General features: G+C 31.1%; 4 protein-coding genes and 1 pseudogene across 5 annotated transcripts; 4 read left to right on the forward strand and 1 right to left on the reverse strand.

Moving 5' to 3' along the window:
• Positions 1-1,189: 1,189 nt before the first annotated feature.
• LOC120161357 (OVARIAN TUMOR DOMAIN-containing deubiquitinating enzyme 5-like) lies at positions 1,190-3,501 on the reverse strand. 2 transcript variants are annotated; one of them, XM_039171632.1, is made up of 3 exons: positions 3,443-3,501; positions 2,580-2,680; positions 1,190-2,222 (listed from the first exon to the last, which is right to left on the reverse strand). In XM_039171632.1, exons 2-3 carry the CDS (start codon positions 2,678-2,680, stop codon positions 1,334-1,336), a joined length of 990 nt encoding a protein of 329 aa, XP_039027563.1. In that variant the 5' UTR covers positions 3,443-3,501; the 3' UTR covers positions 1,190-1,333. The 2 variants fall into 2 exon arrangements, with proteins under 2 accessions (XP_039027563.1, XP_039027564.1); XM_039171633.1 differs by having other exon boundaries at positions 2,580-2,690; positions 3,443-3,497.
• A 3,402-nt stretch (positions 3,502-6,903) lies between these two features.
• LOC120161016 (glutaredoxin-C11-like) lies at positions 6,904-7,489 on the forward strand. The gene has a single exon (XM_039171323.1). The coding sequence runs from the start codon at positions 6,949-6,951 to the stop codon at positions 7,255-7,257; it is 309 nt and encodes a 102-aa protein (XP_039027254.1). The 5' UTR covers positions 6,904-6,948; the 3' UTR covers positions 7,258-7,489.
• A 2,579-nt stretch (positions 7,490-10,068) lies between these two features.
• Positions 10,069-10,656, forward strand: LOC120161192 (annotated as a pseudogene).
• Positions 10,657-12,190: 1,534 nt separating this feature from the next.
• LOC120161026 (membrane-anchored ubiquitin-fold protein 3-like) lies at positions 12,191-15,067 on the forward strand. Its single transcript, XM_039171328.1, has 5 exons — positions 12,191-12,288; positions 12,681-12,822; positions 13,400-13,609; positions 14,114-14,284; positions 14,965-15,067. Exons 3-5 carry the CDS (start codon positions 13,483-13,485, stop codon positions 15,018-15,020), a joined length of 354 nt encoding a protein of 117 aa, XP_039027259.1. The 5' UTR covers positions 12,191-12,288; positions 12,681-12,822; positions 13,400-13,482; the 3' UTR covers positions 15,021-15,067.
• Positions 15,068-22,080: 7,013 nt separating this feature from the next.
• Positions 22,081-22,530, forward strand: LOC120161091. The gene has a single exon (XM_039171375.1). It carries the CDS (start codon positions 22,081-22,083, stop codon positions 22,528-22,530), a length of 450 nt encoding a protein of 149 aa, XP_039027306.1.
• Positions 22,531-22,828: the final 298 nt, after the last annotated feature.

The following is a 22,828-nucleotide window of genomic DNA, read 5'->3' on the forward strand; positions in this document are numbered from 1 at the left end:
ATCAGTTCCATTGTTATCTAGCAGAGAAGAGTATCGGAAATGGGTATTCAATGGACTTTAATGGGAGACTTCTGAAGTTTTAAACTGCTTAGCCCTGACGAGGAACCTAATCACCCTGGCGACCCTGTTTATACTCTCCGTGAACGGGAACAGAAAAGGAATATAGATCTTCATTCCTATAAATTGCCACTGATGATTTTGCGTAACAGTGCAAATACACAAAATGTGACAAATAAATACATTTAAAATGGCAGCACTGTCCTTGACATGCTCAGCATTCAACAATACTAAAAAATCAATGCAATTTAAGTGTAGGATGCAAATTTAGAACTTTCTTAAAAGCAAAACATCTTGTTGATATTTGATACTCAACAAGATTCATCACATGGTCAGCTAATGAATTATTTACTTTTCTTAGTGTCATTTGACCTTTCTTAGGACAGATCTTCAAGGACCTAAATGTTTCAAAAAAAAAAAAGGGTCATTTTCCTGTTAGGTTTCACTTTCATCTCATCATCTATTCACCAATGTTTTTAAAACCGAACCGGACCTTAAACCGGTGAAGGTACTGGTTCACTGATTCAACCGGATTAAACCGCGGTTGAACCGGTTTATATAAAATAATATTTTTTTTTAAATTTTACATAATATTCAAAGTAATATATATATAAATAGATATATATAACACTCTTTTTAAGTTCACAATATTAAAAGTTATAAAAATATCACAACTCATAACATATATAAGTTAAATACCATAATATTAAGTGAAACAAAATTATTCAAATCAACTACAACATAATATTTGAGGCTGAAAAAATCAGAAAATAAATTTGGAACTAAAAAAAATCATAACAAACGACGTCGTTAGGTTTAATTTTTTTTTTAAAAAAACAGAATCGTGTGAACCGGTTGAACCGCCGGTTCACACCGATTTTGCCGGTTCCCAACCGGTTTTACCGGTTCTTTAGCGGTTCATTGCAAAACTGATTTTGGAAGCTAATCGAACCGGACAGGCAACCGGTTCCCAGTTCAACCGACCGGTCCGGTTTTGATAACATTGCTATTCACATATGTGCATAGATTTTAGCACTAAATTATTAAGTTCGAGTATATTCACATCTCCAAAATACAGATATTTTAAAGAATTTCACATCACCTCTCACATTTTTCTTATTTACCAAATCATGCTAAAATAAGATAAATAAATAATGCATCAACAATTCAATCAAAACCAAGTTTCAAAGTATAGTTTAGAGCCAAAATTTGCTTGCTCCCTCAAAACATCAAGTTGTAGTAAACATGCACATGGAAAGGAACATTCCACAGATTACTATACTATACCTATCTGTTCAAATTTGGGATGATAGATGATAGAATTATAATGCTCTCCAAGCCCAAAGGCATGCTTATGGTATGACAACCTGAGAGTCCCTTCAGATGAAGAAGACCCTCTATCAGATTTGTACTCCTTTCCCATCTCCACATCAGGAAAAGATCCTGAAAATATCATGATGCGTTTTCTCAGGCAGTGAGTTAAAGCTCCAAGCTCTAACTGCCCTCCCCATGCAGCAGTCGACTCTACCTCTTTACAGTAGTTCTCGAATCTCTCTGCTAGTGAATCACCAGAATCTCCCTCTACGGTATTCTCTGACAGGAAAAAAGGAAGAAAATCGGATGCATGTTTCCTCATATAAGCAGCTGCCATTTCCCGTAGCTCTTGATAGGTATAGGGAGAAGAGCCCCCGGACAGAAGGGCCAGTTGATCTTCAACAGCTCGGTAGAGGCAGTGTCCATCTGGCTTTATTTCATTAATTGTGAATCCCAGGGGCTTGAGTTTTCTCTCCAATTTCTCACCTTCAATCATTCTATCACTCACAATGTTGCTCTGCTCGTCTTGAATCCTCTGTTCTCTAGCCGCCTCTTGCTGAGCTCTTTTCTCTCGTCTCTTGGCACCTTTGCTAGGCCTGGGATGATCCTGCTGCGGAGTTACAGACACCCCAGCTATGGCCTTCACTATGTTGTCGATATTGCTCTTATCATTTCCATTACTGTAGCCTAGTGAAGCAAGCTCTTCAGTGTGTTTTTCCTTGAGCTTGGCAGAGAGCTGAGAGATCTCTTCCTCCACCTGCTTCTTTTTGGTTTTCTGTTCAGCCTTGCTACCCTTTGCTGCTGCCTTTTTCATACTAATTTCCTTGTTTTGTAGCTCTGACATCTCTCTCCTGTAAAATAGGATGAGAAAAAAATAAGTAAAAAGGGGAAAAAAGATATTATTTAAGTTGAAAAGAAGAAGCCCCAACCAAACTTGCAATGGGCTAAACCCCAGCAAGCAATATGCAGTTTTTTTAGGGTTTAGGATTTAAGAATCAAATATGTTAAATCGAGCATATTAATATTTACATATTAGCCTTACTTCATATTAGCATCTAACCTTATTAAACCATCTACATTGTGCTAGGAAACAATCCAGATTACTTAACTAGATTAAATGTAAAAGCAAGGAACACATTAGTCAACCGTCCGAAACCATGAATAAAGTTACAGGTATGGTAAGAATATATGAAATATCATCATATTACCTATGCCTTGAAAGCATTTCATCACGAGTTTCCTGCTTTTGAGGCGTGCAGGCCAAACTTTCTTCACATGGTTTGTCATCTATGCCTTGAACATCCGCCATCTGAGCAAACCTAAAATCATGGTCAATGATAACATAGAGGAAATGGTAATGTTGAACTTGGGACCAAATCTACGCTAGTTTAAGCCACAATGATGCAGCTAAACAGAAGAAATAGCTATCTTTAATTTCAGCTTTCCGAATGCACATATGGTCAATTTTGCAACCAAAATAGATTATCCATGTATCCACAAGAGAACCGACCATTTAGCCAAAATAAGCTTTCTAGATGCTCTTCTAAACTAAACATATAACTCTTTCATTAAAACCAACTTCGAAAACACTGCTTAAAGATGTAACTTTCCTTTTTTGGAACTCTAAATCCATGCATTTGCTAAAACAATTCCAATTCAGTAGATGAAGTTTCCTGTGTGAGATTGATGAATTTCCTGATGTGAGTAAAGTACTCAATTTAACAGAACCCTAAATTCAAATTCCTATCGAAAAAGCAAATGTGGAAAAAAAAGAACCCACAATTTATTCCTTTTGAAACATGAACTAAACTAAAATCAAAGAGCAACTAGTAAAAAAATTCCACTTCGAATTATTTAATTTGAAACAAATCCTAGCAAGAATGGATGATCAGAAACTCAAAAAGTGAAACTCATCAAAAGTGTGATATAAAATTAGAGATTAGTTCCACAGAAATAAAAAAACAAAGAAGCTATAACATGTAATCGGCATTCCTTTGATAATTATCCTTTGTATCCTTCAAATTTTCCAGTGTAAACTAACAATAAAGGAATATAGATAGAAAGAGCAAACCTTTCAAAAGAAGCACGAAATTCGCTGAAGTTGGCTAGGGTTTTTACTTACAACCTATAAATTTTGAAGAAGACATGCCCACATTTTATTTATTTTATTTATGCAGACTTCGGTCCAGAAAAAGCTTAATTATACTTGAGACCCTCAAACTTTTGGAAAGAAATGAATATGGCTTCTGAACTTATTTTTCACCCAATATGTCCCTTAAACTGAGGGGGAAAATCAATTTGACTCTTTCACCAAAGTAAATTATCATTGAATATTATGTGATGATGTGATAATTCATGAAGTTGATATGATAATTTAAAATATTGATATAACAGTCTATAATGGATAATGTCGTGATAAAGAGATTTAATTGATTCTTTTTAAAAAATTAATTGATTAATTAACTTTTAAAAAAAATCAAAGACTTTCTTTAATTTTTAAGAAAAAATTAATATTTAAAACATATGGTGACATATTTCTCTCAATAACTCGAGTTTGAGTAATTTTATTTATAATATGTGCGTGAATTTTATCTAAGTAATTTTTTAAAATAAAATACCACAATCTATAAAATTATAAAATATTTAAAATAAAATCTAAAAATATTTAAAAATATAAAATTTGATTTTTTTATCGAAAAAGTCGTATATTGTTTTTCTAAGCATGAGTTTGCTATTATTTATTAAACATATTTTTAGTCAAAAATAATAATATTTTTATATTATTAATATTTTGAATACTTTGTATATACATTTAGGCACAATGACAATATAAATATAGTTTGTTATATAATCACACCAGGAATGGATGTGAAGAGTTCTCTTGGTAATAACTGCATATTTATTTTTTGTGAAAGTTGTTAAATTTAATTTAATATAAAGAATAAGAAAATCTATATATCCATTTTTTAGTATTAATATTTTTTCAACTTCTAAATGGATTGTTATTTTTGCAATTTGAGTTATGTAATTTTTTTAATAAATATTATAATATCTATTTTGAATTTTTATTTTTTAGTTTCTTCGTCAGTTACTGAATCATTTTTTTTTGACAAATATGAGGTAAGTACAATATAATATCTATTCAAAGAACACTTTCAACAATTTGACACTGAACACTCGTTTATTAATGAATCATACTTATATCATTTAAGTCATAAAATAAGGCAAGCATATTCAATCATTATTGTAGTCAAATCACTTTAAATTTTTTTCATATTTATGATTTAATCATATGTTTTTTTACTTAAGTAAAGAAGCATGTCAATATATATATATATATATATATATATATATATATATATATATATATATATATATATAGTCACTTCAATATATAATTCATATTTTAGACATATTCTATAGACACACAAACATGTTTTCATGTGGTAAATCTACACCTACCCATGGTATATTATACATATTATATATATGTTTTTAATTTCACATATATCAATCATCACCACACATGTCATATATTTTTATGTCATGCGTATACTAAAACATGCTTTCATTATCATACATTCATATCATCAACACTTATATAAAATATTACTGGATTAATCGAGACTTAAAATTTTTGCATCTGAACATAGTTAGAAAACACCATAAGTCATTTAAATCAATTGTATACACATATAATCATATTTAAGATGATTTGAAGAGTTATTCACAATTCCTAATACATCCTATAATAAGCTAGCATATAAAACGTTCTCACATTGCTTCTAAACTTCTGAATTTTTATTATTGTGGCCTTATGTTCAAGGGATATTAAAAAAAAATTAAATATGTAAAATTATTATAATGACTCTGAATCAATATTCGAGCGTTGATCCGATCTATAGATGGATCAATTTATAACTTGCTTTGAGCTTAATAGAAATTTTTTGAGCTTAATTAAGTAAGAATTAAGCTTGATTGACTATAAAAAGAGATCTTTAATCTTATGATGAAATACGACATAAATAATTAAGATATAATTATATTCTATCAGTCAAATAAATTTTAAAAAATAGAATTTATTGTAATTATATGAAGGTATAATTACTAGGATAATGATTTTAAAAGTAAAGCATCTAAATCCAAAAATGATAAACAATCTCCATAATTGAAATATTGGTCCTATGTTATAAGAAAGCACCTCCTATATAAAAGAATAAAAACAAAATAAATATATTTATACTATACATATATTGGGATCTAATACTTAGAATAACATAATGTAGGATGTAGAAGAAAGAAGCGGATGCAGCAACTGGCATGTCCATGGAGATTCGGATGGCAACGAGAGGGTGAAGTAAGTCGTCCTTTTTTATTTGGTCTCTTCAGCTTTTTTCACCAACTGTTGCTATAGTGTGCTGCCCTTTCCATTCTCTTCCAAGACAATTTGTAGGGATATGGATGGACCGAGAGAAGAGCGGGTGAGAAGGCCCCCTACAGATTTTAAACTCTTAAATATTTTAAATATATTTTTGTATATTTTCGATTAAAAATCTATCTTCACCTTCCTTAAAATTTTATTAAATTTTCATTCAATATAAAAATATTGTGTTTGTCCTGTACAGAGGTGGATAAGCCTCAATATATTCCTCTCCCAGTGGCAACGCAAACCTATCCTACATTCACAACTATTCCTTTTCCATTTTGCTTATCTAAGTCAGTTGATTCTATTCCAGGTTAATTGACCTTCAGAATAGACCACAGTGATTTATTTTTTACTTTAATATTTTGATATTATTAAAGTGTCATTATTCTTTGTCTCCTTTCTTATATTTAAAATCCTTTTCTGTAATGATTAATTATATTATATTTATTTGTGATGCCATATACCAGATAAACTTACTGATTATATTCCCAGCACAAATATCTACTTTTATAACATACAGGGTAGTGATCACTATCAAACAAGTCAGGGTTTTCTTAGGCATAATGATAGAGTGTACCTTAACGTTAGATTAAATAGTCATTTTGACATTTATTTTTGTTTTATAGCATTTCAACCACCAACGTTTCATTTTAGAGCAAAAAGATTTTTCTATTGATAAGAATCGTTAATCAATAAACATTCTAAAATAGGGACTTCTTTTATCTTAAAATAGGAGTTTTTTGCCCTAGAATGAAACGTCATAAGGTTAAAATGTTTCCAAAAAAAGAATAAACGCTTAAATGACTATTTAATCAAACGTTATAAGTTTTTTTACCTTAAAATGAAACATTAGAAGTCAAAATTTTCTAAAAAATATGAACAAAAATGATTATTTAGTCAAACATTAGGGACATTTTTTGTTATTATGCCTTTTTTTATCCAAACAAATATCTAAAGGAACTTCCTTCTTTTTATCCTTTTAGATTGCTTTTTGATTATGTTCTTTTTGATAATTTTTTGCATTAAACAAATGAATACAATTCTCTCCCTTGTCCTTTATAAATAAGAGTGTGTGAAATCTCATAGTCCATGAGAACTAAGCTTTGCCACACATATAACCTTCCTACATTGTTATTAACATCTTTTACGTAATGGATAGAGTACGAGAACTGGCATCGAAGAAGGCCGCCGTGATTTTCACCAAGAGCTCGTGTTGCATGTGCTATAGCATCAATACGCTTTTTTACGAGCTCGGTGCTAGCCCTGCGATTCACGAGCTCGACAAAGATACTTACGGGAGAGAAATGGAGAGGGCTCTTCGAGGGCTAGGGTGCGACCCCTCGGTCCCGGCCGTGTTCATCGGTGGGAGATTCGTAGGATCGTCAAAAGATGTCATATCCCTTCACGTTGATGGATCGCTGAAACAAATGCTCATAGATGCAAAGGCCATCTGGTTCTGACAATGATATCGAAAACAACTTTGCCTACTCAAAAAATGGCAAACTTAGTGCCCTACTGTGACAATAATAACCTAATACCTTGTTGGAAGGGAAAGAAATGTTGTATTAGGGGCTTTGCTTTTTTCTTGAGTTCCTTGAATACATTTTGTATGGAAAAAATGACACCTTGAAAATACCTAAACATGAATCTATATATACATGTTATCTTAAATGTTTACTGGTGCTTTCTTCCATTTCCATGGCACATTCGCACACATCAAGAAAATTGCAGACTAATGAAAGTAATGTGGCATTTCACTTTCTGGGATTCTTTCCTTTCAAAAACATGCATGGAATTGCATGGCCTTAATCAACTTTAGGATCAGATGGTGTTAGAGGGAATCCCCTATTGTAGAGGTCCGATATTTTTAGGCTTTAAGTTTTATATATAGTTTATCTTTATTATTTATTTATTTCAAAAAATATAAATGATAACATCAAATATGTATTTTAGTTTTATCATTTTTATGAAATAAAAAATAGAAAATTAGAAATAAAATTAAAGTAAATAATAAAAAATATATTGTACCGGATATACTAAAATTAAATATAAAATCAAATAACTCCAATTAATAAATATAATATTACTTAATTATTTACTTTTATAAATCAAATAGAACTACACTCATACATGCCAATATAAGCATAAATTTTAAAAAGAACTTTTAATTTTTCACAAGAATTGCTGGGACCCTCCTAACTATGCAACTTCATCGGTCTCACCATGAACATCCAATTAAATGTTGTTTTCACTTGCGTAATATTTTCTAATCAATAAAATTTCATATCCTCAAATATCATATTATCTTATCGTTGTGTGCGATATATTAACAATACTCGTATCTTATCATTAATATTCATATTATATTAACATACTATATCATCATGCATATAATATCATTCGTAACATATTATCATCATGCACATCATGTCATCAACATATACCATATTATGACCATGTAATAATTGTTTATTTTAGTTATTCATTTTAGTTGATCTTCATAATAGAATGAACACTCAAATAGGTATATGAAAATGAGTAAATAATATAACTATCCAATTATACCTAACAAGACTCCACAAACTTCCAAAATTATTTTTCTGAATATATTTATTTACTACATAATTTATCATGATCATCATTTTTTATGAATATTTTTCACTTGTTATAATGTCAACAAAACTTCTCATGTTATAAACTCGCATTAACTTATAGTCAATACGCACATCACATATTCATGTATGGATGTATTTCATTCATCATTGTAATATAACATGATGCTTTCAAACAAATGTAATATATACTTTAACATGCCAGAAAATCAATACACATGTTTTGGATCACTTTGATCAATAATTATCACAGAAACATAATGGTGATATAAGTACCTATTATTAAACAAAGTACTTAATCAAGAATTCAAATGCACCAAAACTAATTTCTCACATTAGATAGTATGACCAAATTTTAATTACAAAGCTCATTTACATGTAGATATGTATGTATCCACAATTAATTTCTTTACTGCCATACAAGATCGGGGTCAATATTTTGTCAAAATTCATAAACATATTAAGTCCATAAGTCATTAGTTTAATTTAATCAATCAAAATCAGATTATTACCAATCTCAACTTTAATTCTTTTTACGAGGTGACAGTTTCTCATGACATAGCTCTGTATATCAATTTATCTACCTGATCTTAGACCAAGAGTTACCTTACCTCGGATCAGCCATTGAAAATCTCTAGCTCATTCGGTAACTTAAATCAAAGACTTTTTTTTTTTAAGATGGTACTTTGTATTAAAAGGATAACAAAGAACACCCACCTCAAGGTCCTCATTAAAAAATTTTCCTAATCCTAAACGGAGGAAAAAGAGTGTATCTTAAGGTGGTAAGGAACAAACACACATAACATTGATACAAAGATCAAACCATTGCCCTACCACCAGAGCCAGCCCCAAACCAAAAAGAGGCCAACACACATACCGACAAGGATTAAAGAAGACACACTGAGCAATCAAACACAACCAGCAAAGGCAATGATAAGAGACTAAGTCACTACTAAAACCTGGTCAACCCTACTATTCTAATCTACGTGAATAAATACAATACACTCACCCGTCCCTCGGTCCATCTCTGTGCATGGATACTCATCCAGAAGCATAAACATTTATGTGGCAATGGATATACATGAACATATGAATTCATGCATGCATGATTGCTCTTCTTCTTTGTAAATCAATTTCTTTACCGTATTCTTTGCACTAAGATAGCAAGAAGATGAAGAATCTGTCCCGTTCTTGATGTCATTGCTTCATGTGATCATTCGCCATCCACGGGCTCACTCGCACTTGTTATGGCACAAATACAAAGAGCAGCAGCAGCTGTATGCTATAGAATGATTAATCTGAAGCGAAGCGAGATTATCTGTGTGCTCACATGTGGGAAGAATCATACAAGTTTGTGGGCGCAACAGAATGAATTACAGCCACCGAAAGCCATCACATTCGCAGTACTTCATTTGTTAGCTTTCTGCGCAAGGTTTCAAAGGAGGCAATTAAGAGAATCTGGTGTAAAAGTTAGCTTCAGAATGTTCTATTGTTGTACCCTAACAAGCTGAAACACAGTAAACACTAAATAATCCTTATTTGAACCATCTGTTCTCAACAGTGTTGATTATATCTTATAGTTATAGTTATAGGCACATTTAGGTAAGGGCACATTTTCTTTTGCATGTTCTTCAAACTAAGGAGTCTACTATATGTCGTCCCTATAAATGCTCTAGTATGGGACTTGAGTTCCAGCAACCTTAAGCTTTGAACCCTTTCTCCCTTTTCCCTCTTCACCTTCTCAAAGTCCAAAACTCCGCATCGTTGGATTGAATACCATCTGAATCCGATCCAATGGTATTTAAACTTTAACTGAAACCAACAGGTAGTTAAAACAGTTGGTTGTCCCGATCGACACTACATAACTTTGCATGTGTACAGCGGACATTGTCAATCCGGGTGTTAACATGGACAAAGTGACGAGATTGGCCTCAGAGAAAGGGATAGTGCTATTCAGCAAGAGCTCATGTTGCCTGTGTTATGCAGTCACAATTCTATTTCAAGAGCTTGGGGGTGATCCCAATGACTCACGAGATTGATCAAGACCCTGAAGGAAGGGTGATGGAGAAAGCACCAACGAGGTTGGGGTGTAACGTGCCGGTTGCAGCCATCTTCATCGGTGGAAGGCTCGTAGGTTCGATGAATGAAGTCATGTCCCTGCATCTAAGTGGAGTGCTAATACCTTTGCTGAAGCCCTATCAGACTCTGTCAAATTAAGCACTTGACAGTCAATAAAGGTGGCTCAAATCAGCACTTATTATGAGCTATGGATTAGCACTCCAGCAATAGCATGTAATATGTTCCTATTTCTTTAGTGAAGTTAAATGTTAATAACTTAATATACTTTTCTTGCTTTGAGCTTTGCTTTCAATAGAATCCGATTGATTACTTTATGTTACTCGGATGCTTCGCTTTCTGCAATTATTTTATTCTTCATTCATTCAATTGCAAAGCCATTTATATAATGCACAGTTGTATGTATGTATATGAACATAAACACGCACAGGAACAAACATAGAGCAGTTTATTTTCGGAGGGACCTAATAAGAGTTGATGCCTTCAACCTTGAAAACGCCTATCAAATTTGGATGGGAATCGGATACAAGCGTATATTCAACATAAGTATATTAGTATATTTGAAGAATTGTTTGAATATACATCAGTGACCCATAACAAATACGAATACTTTTAGAATAATGAAGAATACGAGTAACACGTTCCACGTGAAAAAGAAAAGGTTTTAAAAGAAATCTGAGCTTTATCTGATCTGCTACCGCTCATTCTTCTTACTTTATCTTAGATAAAGAAAGGTCTTACATTCCTTGCAATATTGTTTTTACAATGGTCTTGCATATATTTTTTTTATTATTGCAATATTCTTATCTATAAAATAATATTTTCAATAGATTCCTCCATTGTTAATATGGAGACAGGCATTTGGAGTAAAGCAGAGTGAATGGAAAGTGGAGTCATACAATTGGAATCAAACAATATATGAAACTCATCAACTAAGCTTTCTAATATTCAGTCTCACAGTTCAATTGTTCCATCTAATTTTTTGGCATAATGACAAAAAATACTCGTTACATTTTATTTAATAGTCATTTTGATGTTTATTCTTTTTCTGGAATATTTTTGGGGCAAAAAGATCCTTCTTTAGATGGAGATCGTTAATCAACAAACGGTTAACACAAATGAATATAATATACGATCCTCACTTATCACGATTTTGTAAAGAAATCGAAAAATCCCTCAACAATATATATAACCCAATACCCTTTGATGCATTAGTATTTATATTTTAATGTTTTTTAAGTTCAGTAAAAATGTATTTATTTATAATTGATTATTTTTTTCATACTTATGTTTTTTTACTTGTAGTAAAGATATTTTTGAAAAATATTACAGAACAGGACCTTAGTAACAAAATAAATTATTAGATTAATTAATATAAAATAAGTAATATACTATTTTTGCTCATAAAAACCTAAAAAAAACTATAAAAGGGAAGAAAAGGTAGTTGAAAGAGTTTCAGGTCTTCAGGGGAAATAACTAACAGTAACGATCGCCTTCTTTTTCTCTATTTCTTCGTATCGAACTTTAGTTATAAGTGTAGCCAATTACGTAGCGCCACGTAAAGAGTAAGGTTAATTTCTTCGTATCGACCTTTAGTTATAAGCGTAGCAAACAATGGGAAATTCAGTAGCTTCATTTTACGTTCCCTCAGGGTGTAAAATCGTAAATTTGGCTCTGTATTGGATCCACCATTTTTATCAATTTCGATTTATCACAGAGAATTACCACAGTGGCCAGACAAAGGCTTTTTGCTTCATCGACTCTCTCTCACACACACACTGCCCTTCGGTCAATGGCTTCTTGGTTAGCTATTTCATCGATTTTTTGTTTATTTGATCTTTTGCTGTTTTCTGGTACTTTCCTTGATTCGTTTGGTTGGTGAGAAAAATAGATTAAAAAGAAAAAGAAAAGAAATGGAGAAAGAACCGATGTTTGTTGTGATTCCATTTATCGTTTTATGAATTTGATGAACCGGAAACCTGAAATCTTAAGTTTTAATTACGTTTATTTTCTGATTCTTTTTCCTGTTGGTTAATTAGGTAATTTAACAGAAATACTATTGCAGTTCGATTGTAGTTTTCTTCTCCAATCAGAATAGAATAGCGAGATCTTAAACAATATTATTATTAATTATGGTTGTTTCTGGTCTATTTATATGTCTAGTTCTTGAATTTGAGTTCTGCGTTTTGTTGAAGGAACACTAGTTAAGAGCTAGTAACAAGGAACCTTACCGATTAGCAGTCAGATCATATGAAGTCCTCATTCTTTTGGCGAGGCTTTCAGGCGGCTGATTTGAATGCACTCTTACCAAACAAATTTCTTAGAGCATTTACTGAGGTTGGTTTGATGTAATGTAATTCGTATTAGAGTTCGTGTTTCTTTACATGGGTATGGAAAACAGTAGTAAAAGAAGATAATAAATTACGCGTTTTATGCTTTCTAGCTGATATGATTGACAATGTATTAATACTCTGTGCGCCTGCGTAATTTAACTAGGATAGGCGGTTGAGTTGATTATGAGTAGTTTTATTGTAAGCTAGATTAAGGAAATGCGTTATCGAAAATATTAATATTTTTTTTAATATTTTTGGTAGAACGTTACTTAAAATTTTATTTTTTCTATCGGGAATGTTAATTTCGTTACCTAAAATGAATATTTCTAATAAAAAATAACATTTTAGATAGTGTCTTATATTAATATTTCCGGTAGAAAAAAATAATATTTTAGATAGTACTCTACCGAAAATATTAAAAAATATTAACATTTCCGATAACATTTTTTCTTAGCCTTATATTAAGTTGTCTTTCCTTAGACATCCCATTAATTATTCAAGATTGCAGGTGTAACTTTCCGGCAATTTGTATGTTTTATATTTGAGTTTTAGATACGGGGAATTAATTGTTCCTTGTTCAGGTGACTGAAGAGAGACTGAATTCTGGGACTAAAATTGTTCTCTTATCGCATTCGACTTGTAAGCAGAGAAACAGAGAAAAAAGATGGGTGAGGAGCTTATTGAGCTTAAATTCCGCATTTATGATGGGACAGATATAGCACACAGTACCTACGCGTCATCTATGACTGTTGCAAATCTTAAGCTAAAGATTGTTGTGGGGTGGCCCCGAGGTTATAAATCTATTTCTGTTTTCATGTTTCCTCCTCTTAAATTACTCCTTGCTGAATTGTATAATTGGATTAACATCTGAGGTGCTCGGTTTGTTTGTTTTTATTTAGTTTATAAGTACGAATTCAGTATTTCAGGTCTTTTCTTTTCAGTTGATTTTCTATGTTGTCTGTTGTTGAGCCTGTCATTGATAAGGTATCAATTCAGTGATGAACATTGCTTGCATTGTATATTTAAAAGCAAATTTGGGTGTTACCATATACTCATTTGAATGGCATTGATTTTGCTACTATGTTTGTATATGTAAACAGAATAAACCTTTTCATTTTGATGATACCATTCAGCTTTGAAGAGAAAGGCTGGTGTTGGCCATTTTATATGAACTCATGTATGCACGAGTCTTGTTTATGTATTTTATAATGATGGGATTGCAATTTAAATGTCTTGGATGATGCTCCTCCCCAGCAACAGCAGTTTGAGTTAATGGAGACTTCGTGTAATTTCAGACAAAACAATAGCACCAAAATCAATAAAAGATTTGAAACCTACACATGGTGGTAGAGTTCTGGAAAACAACAAAACTCTCGCTGATTCCAGGATAACAATTGGCGACCTTCCTGTTGGTTTTATCATAATGCACGTGGTACTACAGCCAGCTAAAGGAAAAAATAAGACAGGTTTGTCAAGTTCTCTTTCTTGAAAAAACATTTTTGGAAGGATGTATTTCATGAAATCTTCATGGTATTTAAGTTCGCTTAGAATTAAGATACCTTTAATCTCTTCATCACATACAAGAGTTGCATTTAGATCCTTGCTGAATCCATGACTTGCAAAACCCTCCAACCAATTCCTGCTACATAGTTCTCCCGGAAAAACGTAGTTACGAAGCTAGAAATTGAACAGGACCAAGATTTTGTCGTGTTGTCTATTTCTAGATCGAGTGGAGTTGGCGGGGCGGTCGTCTTCCTAAAAATTTAAAATTCTCAAATAATTTAGATACTTTTTTATAGTTTTTTATTGTTAATTTATTTTTATCTCTCTAAGTTTTTATAAATTCGTCCCTTAACATTAAATTTTGCATCTGTCCTTACCTCCTTCAGTTGCTTTCGTCCTTACCTACTTCAGTTGCATTCGTCTATATCATCATCTTTCATTTTACCTAAACAATTATGGGGACTTATTTTTGTGAAAAAACACAGATGATGCAGTAATGATCTTAAACTTTTAGCTGTGTTCATGATACTTGGTACATGCTTTTGAAAAGGAAAACATGAAAATAATACTTGGTTTAGTCTCGCTTTATCATCATTGGAAAGAACACTTTATGATCTAAACTTGTGTTTTTGGTGGACTGCAGAAAAGAGCCAGGAGGATAAGCAGAAGCTGAATTCATGCGGGTGTGTTATTCTTTAATCCGTAAGCAATTTCCCTAATGGGTGTGTCAACTTGTCATCGGAAAACAGATCTTTCCTTTTCACATTTAATTCTCAATTGGTTTTTGCTTTTGAAATGGTTTTGATCTGTGTAATGGGTACCGTGTTAGTATGAATCCTATTACCATTCTCTTATCAGGTATTGAAGATGACTGTTCAATATGCTCTAGGTGTTATATTTATAATCATAATTCCGTATCTGTTTAAATATGTAACAAACATAAATACTTTTAAAATATTAAAAAAAATTAAAGTAACGATTTACGGATAAAAGAAGGTTATTTGTTATCACATTCTGCATTGTACAGAAGAATAGAACGCATTTCAACTAGAAACAAATAAAGGGATGATAGAGATGATGTTGGAGCAAATTAACTTTCTCCATATATACAAAGAAATCTAATACTTCCGTATTGTTTAGTAGAGTGCTGAAGATTTTAGAATTCCCACCATTCGCATGGTATTCGTTCCTTTTTCCCTTTCGTAACAAGTAATAATTAAGTTTAAAAAAAGGCCTCGTCTCCCCATAGAAAAGTATTTTACTTTTAGTGCAATGTATTATGGTTAGATGTGAAATTAGTACCTACATAAATATCTTGACATAATGACGAAAACACATCCAAATCCAAATAATTGCACAAATGATCACATTGCTCTTTATTTGTTTTCTAAAGAATTTTATTCTCCAACATTTTAATTTTTGATTGAAACAAACTCTATTTGATGATAATCGTTAGTTGATTAACGATCAATTCATGTAGAGTCTTGGATGGAAACCGTTAATTGACTAATAGTGAACTAATGTTGTTGATGTGGTATATGTCATATCATCCAAAGTAATAATGTAACATGTGTCATATCAGTAATTGAACACATATAAAAATGTCACGTTAACAATATGAGTTAATTGTTAATCAACTAACGATTTTCCATATAATTGAATTTTATTAATAAAAATAATTGAAAGAATCAAAATTGCAAAACATTCAAAAAGAAAATTGGGGAAAATAGTCACCAAAAGTTAAATTCAAATATGGGGAGGGGAACGAAACATTCTATTAAAAATGACGTCCAACATCAAAATAATCCAAAAACCTTCATAAAACTTTTTGTCTCTGTTGAACGAGACGCTTTACAAAGTGATGAAGGACTAGTGAGCTATCTAAATAATTTGGCAGACTACTTCGTTACACAATTATGATTATATAGACAAACAACCTTTTACCAAATAGGGGATCTGAAAATATGTGACCACCAACAAACCAATCAGAAAACAAATGTCGTGAAGATTTTTATACGAGCACCAACACAACCGCAGAGGTATGAGAAAAAGGTACCAAAAGTCATAAGGAATATGCTGTAATAGCATAGAAAAATGTGTCACAAGAACAGAGAAAAATGTGTCACAAAAGCAGGGAAAATTGTGTCACAAGAGCAGGGAAAATTGTGTCACAATGATAGAGATTCTTATTTAAAATTTAAAAAACTTGCGGGAAAAAAAGAAAAAAAAAATAAAGAACATAGTATGAAAAAGAACAAGAAAAATAATAATCATCGACAACCAACAACTAATATTAAGATTGATGTAGTCGTCGACTAAACAAAAATTAAAGAAAAAGACGATACAAAAAATATTGACAGGAAACTTATGTAAGAGAAAAATCGATAAAACTCAATTATTCAAACTAGAAGAGGTGAACCAACCACGGTTGACGAATTAAATTTATTCTCATCAACAATTGGTACAATGAGCGTAAAACACCTCATATCAAAAAAAATCGGTCGAAATGCACCCCAAACCAATGGGTAAACCAATCGAGTTGCAACATACTTGGTTGCTTCTGGTCGACGCCTATGACCTCCTAAGCCAATCGAGTTGCAGTCGCAACGAAAAAGTTGGGTAAACCTTCCAAGCCAAAGGGTCGCAGTGCAAGGAGAATAAGAAATAAAGGAGGACAACGCGAACGATACACTGTGCCAATACGTTGTGCCATCCTCACCCGAGTCTCTTCACTTAGAGGATGTTTTCATACCACCAACTTCAGAATCTGCCAGGTCTGTCAGCCAAGAAGCGAAGGATGCAACTTCCACAAAGCGTCGCTTCTGAAGCATCAAATGTGACATCAAGAGAGAACCAACAGAATAAGTGAGCAACACTTAATTGTTAATGGAGGATAACGTTTTCCTTCTCCTCAACCACTCTCCTTAAGGGTAGTCCTGGTAAGTTAGACAAATAACTTTGATCATTGATGAGCTGCTAATAGATACGAGAATTGTCTCTCCATTAATTTATGAATTAGGAATTAGTTTAGGAGAAACCTACTAGTTAGATCTTCGTCAAGTTTCATACTTAAATAAGGCCTAGATTAAAGTTTATTTACTTCCCAAACAAAGTTAGGAAAATTTTCCTTTTAGTGCACTATATAGTACTTGAACATTTCTAGTACACAAAAAGATTAGAGTTCTTTTTCTTCCGTTTAAGTACCAAGACTTTAAAGACACTTCTGCAGTACTAGGACTGGGTATTTATATCCTCTGTCATGATATCATGACGTTGAGGTGTCTCCAATGAATTGCTACGATGGAAATACCTTCACTCTACGACTAAAAGAGCATCGAGTTTCTTCTACACTAAGTGTTAAGATGCCTCGACTCACTCCAAATGTTAATTTTTATAAAAGAAATAAAAACAATTTTAATGTTATTTTTGTCGATGTTATAATAACTTCTTAGCTTGACCTAGTAGTTAAGTGTTGTATCCCAACCCAAAATCTCTTGTTTGATCCTTATCAAGTGCAATTCAAATTAATTTATTAAAATTATATGTGGGTATCCCATGTCAACTTCTCTTCTGAAATAAAAGTAAATTAAAAATTTAATGATCACTCTAATATAAATTTTAAAAGTTTAATCATCAAATTAAAAATATTATAAAGTTGAAGGACTACTAATGTGGTGAAACTTACAAGACTCGTTTATTCAATATTATTTTATAATCCTAAATAGGGATGGGCATGGGTCGGATTTTTGGTCTACCTGACCCGACCCGAGAGCAAGAGAGCCTCCACCCGAGACCCGACCCGACCAAAACAAGTTTTCACTCGACCCGAATATATGACATAGAAACCCGACCCGAAATAATAAAAAAATTATTTTATTCAATAAAAATAATGACTTGATTGAAAAAAATTATATAGAGAGGGGTATTATTGTAATTATACCTAATTATATAGGGTAAAATTATATATTTTTTCGAGTCGAGTCAGATTGTTTTCACCCTAAACCCAAACCCGACCCGACCCGATCGGGTCGGGTTTAAATGCCCATCCCTAATCCTAAAGTAAGTATAATGAAGAATTAATCATTTTGCTTTAATGTCAAACCAAACAGTCGATAAATTTGGTTGTTTACTTCCACAACATCCATTCCTACCAATTATATTATTTTTAATTATTTTCTCAAATATTTGCTTATATAAAAATAATAGGCATAATGATAAAACTACTCCCAATATTTGCATAAACGATCATTTTACCCTTATTTCTTTTAACATTTTAGCTTTTAACGTTTTAATTTTTTATTAAAACATACTATGTTTGATGGAAATCATTAGTTGACTAACAGTGACAACATGTTGCTAATGTAGTATTTTCAAATGTGATCAATTATTGACGTGACATGTACCCCATCACCAAAAATAATGACGTAACATGTGTTACGTAACCTAAAGTGATGTTGTGACATATGATACGTCAACAATTGAACATATGGGAAAATCTTACATCAATAATATGTGTTGATCGTTAGTTAACTACTGATTTTCATTCAACATATATTATTTTAACAAGTAAATAAAATATTGGAGTTAAAATACTCCAAAAGAAAAATAAGAGATAAGATGATTATTTTTATAAATGCTGAATATAATTTTATTATTAAAAAATATTTCTAATATTATTTTTGAAAAAATTTAGAAAGACAGAAAGAAGAGTTGAATTTAATGTTTTGAGTGATGGGTGGGCTCAACCTAAGAAATATAGAGCCTTAAAAAGTAGGTCATTTATTAATCACCGTAATGTGTTTGCTTAAGCTGGTTGATTTTGAAGCACTGAATATTATTAATTTTTTAAATCATACATAATATTATATTTTAATTTTATTTTGATCATTTATCGTTAAAAGAATAATAGAATTGTTGATATGACCACTTTTAATTAGGTGACTAAAATCATGTTAATTCTTTAACCGTAGGTGACTAAAATGAAACCAAAACGTAAATTAGATATAATTTTGAAACAAAAAATAATTGGCTGACCAAAATGGAACGAAAGTGATAGTTGGAGTAGTAAGCATGTTGTTTACCCATTCAAATAAGAATAGTACCAACAACACTAGGGTTGTCAATTTGGTGAAAAACAAAAAAGAAAAAACAATCAAGCAGTCTCCGGTGGTTGCAGGCTTGGATGATTGTAGATCATACCATAACACCCAAACCCACCGTTTAACATTAAAATTCCTTTATTTTTGTATTATTTATTTGGTTTATAAAATTTAATCTTCACACTATTTTTTTTATAAATTTAAGTTTATATTTTATTTCTTATTTGGAAATTTTATTTCTTTCTACATTTTTTTCATTTTCACTGATAGTTTTTATTTAACGATTATAAAAAATAAAAACAACTTTTAAATTCTTTAGGTTTATCTTTTTGTCAATTTAAATCATAATATTTAAAGATAAGTATAATAGATATCATTCATTTAATAGTATATTTTCTTAATCGTCAATGTTTCTTAATGGTCAAATTGATAATAATTTAAGAAAAATAATATTTTAATATTGGGTAAAAACTCCAGTTTCAAAATATTAAAAATATGTCATATTATTCAGAAAAATAATTTTAATTAGATGAAAACATTTAGAATGTTAAATATTAAATTATAATATTTCAAAAAATATAATATAATATAAACTGATAAAAAACATATATAGTTATTAACAAATATAAATAAATGTAAACAAACATAAAATGTATTATTTCTATACTCGAATCCGACCTAATCTATCCACACTTCTACTCCGCACAGGGGTAGTTTTGTTGTACGGCAGTCTAATTTAAGACTAATGAAAGGCACAATCGAAAATGTTACTTTTTTTAACATTTCCGGTTGAATACAACCTAAAATATTAATCTTTTAACATTTTTGCAACCTAAAATGTTAAAAGAGTTGCGCTCAACTAGAAATGTTAAAAAAAATAATATTTTTAATTACGTCTTTCTTTAATCTTAAATTATGCATTTTTCCTTAAATATTCCCTTGCGCACAACCTTCTAGATAATTATGTCTGACAGTGTTTTTGAGATATTTTTTAGTTAAAGTTAGGAAGATTAAGAATCTAATGATCTCGATTTTATGGCTTCTTTTGATCTGTTTTATTTTTTTAATTTAAACATTTGTATTCGATTTATTAATCAATTATTTTAAATCAAATTATATATATATATTATAAAGATAATCTAATTACTCTATTCGTAAATTTCCCATCTTCTAGATTAGCTTATAATTTATTTTGAGCTGTTTTATTAGTAATAGTTTTATGTGCTACTAATTCACGTGGATTATGTTGAATATTTGAGAGCAATGGGTTGTCGCTATTGACAGCAGTAAATAGTGCACGTTTTAGACGTTGAAAATAACATTCACCTAATTGTAGCCACTTTTGTTGATGATTCAAAACGCTTATTCTCCTTTTTTTTTAATTTCTTTCTTCTTTGGGCGGTGCAGACAAACATGGAAAGTTAAAAGATGTCGAATTTCGATTTCATCCTCTTACTATTACTAAATTTCATATTTAATCTCTATTTTTTTTTCCGATGCACACCTAGGTAGGCGTGCGCGTATCATTAAATAGAGTAAAAAAATTTGAGTTATTTGAATTGACTAATCATATTTGTAATTCAAACTTGATTTAAAATAAATTCAAGTAATTCGAGTTTATAAAGTTCAAGACAATTTTTCACGTTTATGTTTAAATTTAATTGTAAATATTTATAATATTATGATACTATTTAATTTCAATTTAAATAATTTTTATAATCATATAAAATATATATATTTTTTATACGTGATATACATATATCAGAGATAGTTGATGGACTCGTTGAAAATTAAAATTCAATCTACTAATTACTAAAAGTTTTAAGTTATTTGAGTTATATTTTATAACTCGACTTGAAATTAAATTTTTTAAAGTTAAATTTATGAAATTATAACTTAAAATTAAATTTAAAAAGTCAATTGTTTTAATCGAATATAATTTTACTTGCTTCGGCATGCGGTGAGATTACAGGACGAAAAGCATTATTCAACAAAAATAGAATATCGAAGGAGCGTGGGCGTCGACAGTTGCTTCCAGAAGATTTGGTATTATATTTGTGTTGCGGGTGGGTCTATCAATTCCATGTTGTTTACGTATATATTTGCTTCTAGAAACAGAAGTGGACGTCATTTCCATTATTTTGGATAAATTATATATTTAGTCACTCAATTTTTATTTTAACTATTCAACTATTTTATAATAATTATTAATGTCACGTTTTGATTTTATTTTAATCATTCGACATTAAAAGATAAATATAATTATTGACGTGATATTTTTTAATGATGATGTAATATCATCTTACGGTGATATATCAACATCACATTATGATGATACATCAGCATTACCTTAAATTTTTAACAGTATATGATCAAAATGATATTAAAACATAAAATTAATGATGATTTTAAAAAAAACAATTAGATAACTAAAACAAAATCGAAATAATAGTTGGATGATTAAATACTTAGTTTACCCTATTGTTTTAATTCATTTTCTTTGCAATTCAAAATAAAGTATAAAAGTTTCCAATGCGTCAAACGCGGCAGCAACAGTAGCCCCCTTCTTTTTCTTTTCTTTTTTTTTATATTTTATTTTATTATAATACAACAGAGTGGTAATAAATCTTTCTTTATTTTCTCTTTGTTTAATTAAAGATATGGGTATTATTAGAAGTAAAGCTGTTGATGTGTCTTCTTTCTTTCTCTTCGAGGCTACCGGCGATTCGGAATCCGGTGGTAGTTTCGATGCCGCCATGGCGGATATCAACGGTGAAGACGATGACGATGATGCAGAGTCGTGTAGCTGTGAAACTGTTCTTCCTGGTGTTATAGAGATTGATAGCTTAAAAAACAAATTTGCTAATATTGGTGGTGATGATGTTTATGTTGGTGTTGATTTTGATGATGACGACGAAGACGACGACGGAGTGGTGGAGCAAAGGGAGGTTCAACTGTATAAGAAATGTTGCAGGAATGATCAACGTGTTGGGGTTTGTGTGGCGAAAGAAAAGAAACCCTCGACGGATGTTTCCGTCGAGAACTCGAACGAAACCATGAATGAGACGGAAAAGAACAGGTTGTTCTGGGAAGCGTGTTTGGCCTCTTAGAAAATCTGGGTTTTTCTTTCCTTCCTTTTTCCGGACTCCTCTTTATGCGTTCTTCTCCATGTTCGTATTTTTTAGTTCTTTTGTTTGAAATTTATGCAAATTGTGTATAGATAAACATGATTGTATCTATGAGAAGAACACTTACAATGAATCGATGGATCTTTGTTTCTATAATTTCTTTTCTTTTGCAGTTAATAATCTCTGGGCCTTTTCTCTTTCTCCAGGAACGATTAGATTATAGATTAATGTCCTGCGAATGATTTTAAGTAATTGGTTTATTATCTTAATAATTATAAAA

Source organism: Hibiscus syriacus, unplaced genomic scaffold (genome assembly GCF_006381635.1).
Source record: "Hibiscus syriacus cultivar Baekdansim isolate YM2019G1 unplaced genomic scaffold, ASM638163v2 tig00111398_pilon, whole genome shotgun sequence".
Classification (NCBI taxonomy): Eukaryota; Viridiplantae; Streptophyta; class Magnoliopsida; order Malvales; family Malvaceae; genus Hibiscus; species Hibiscus syriacus.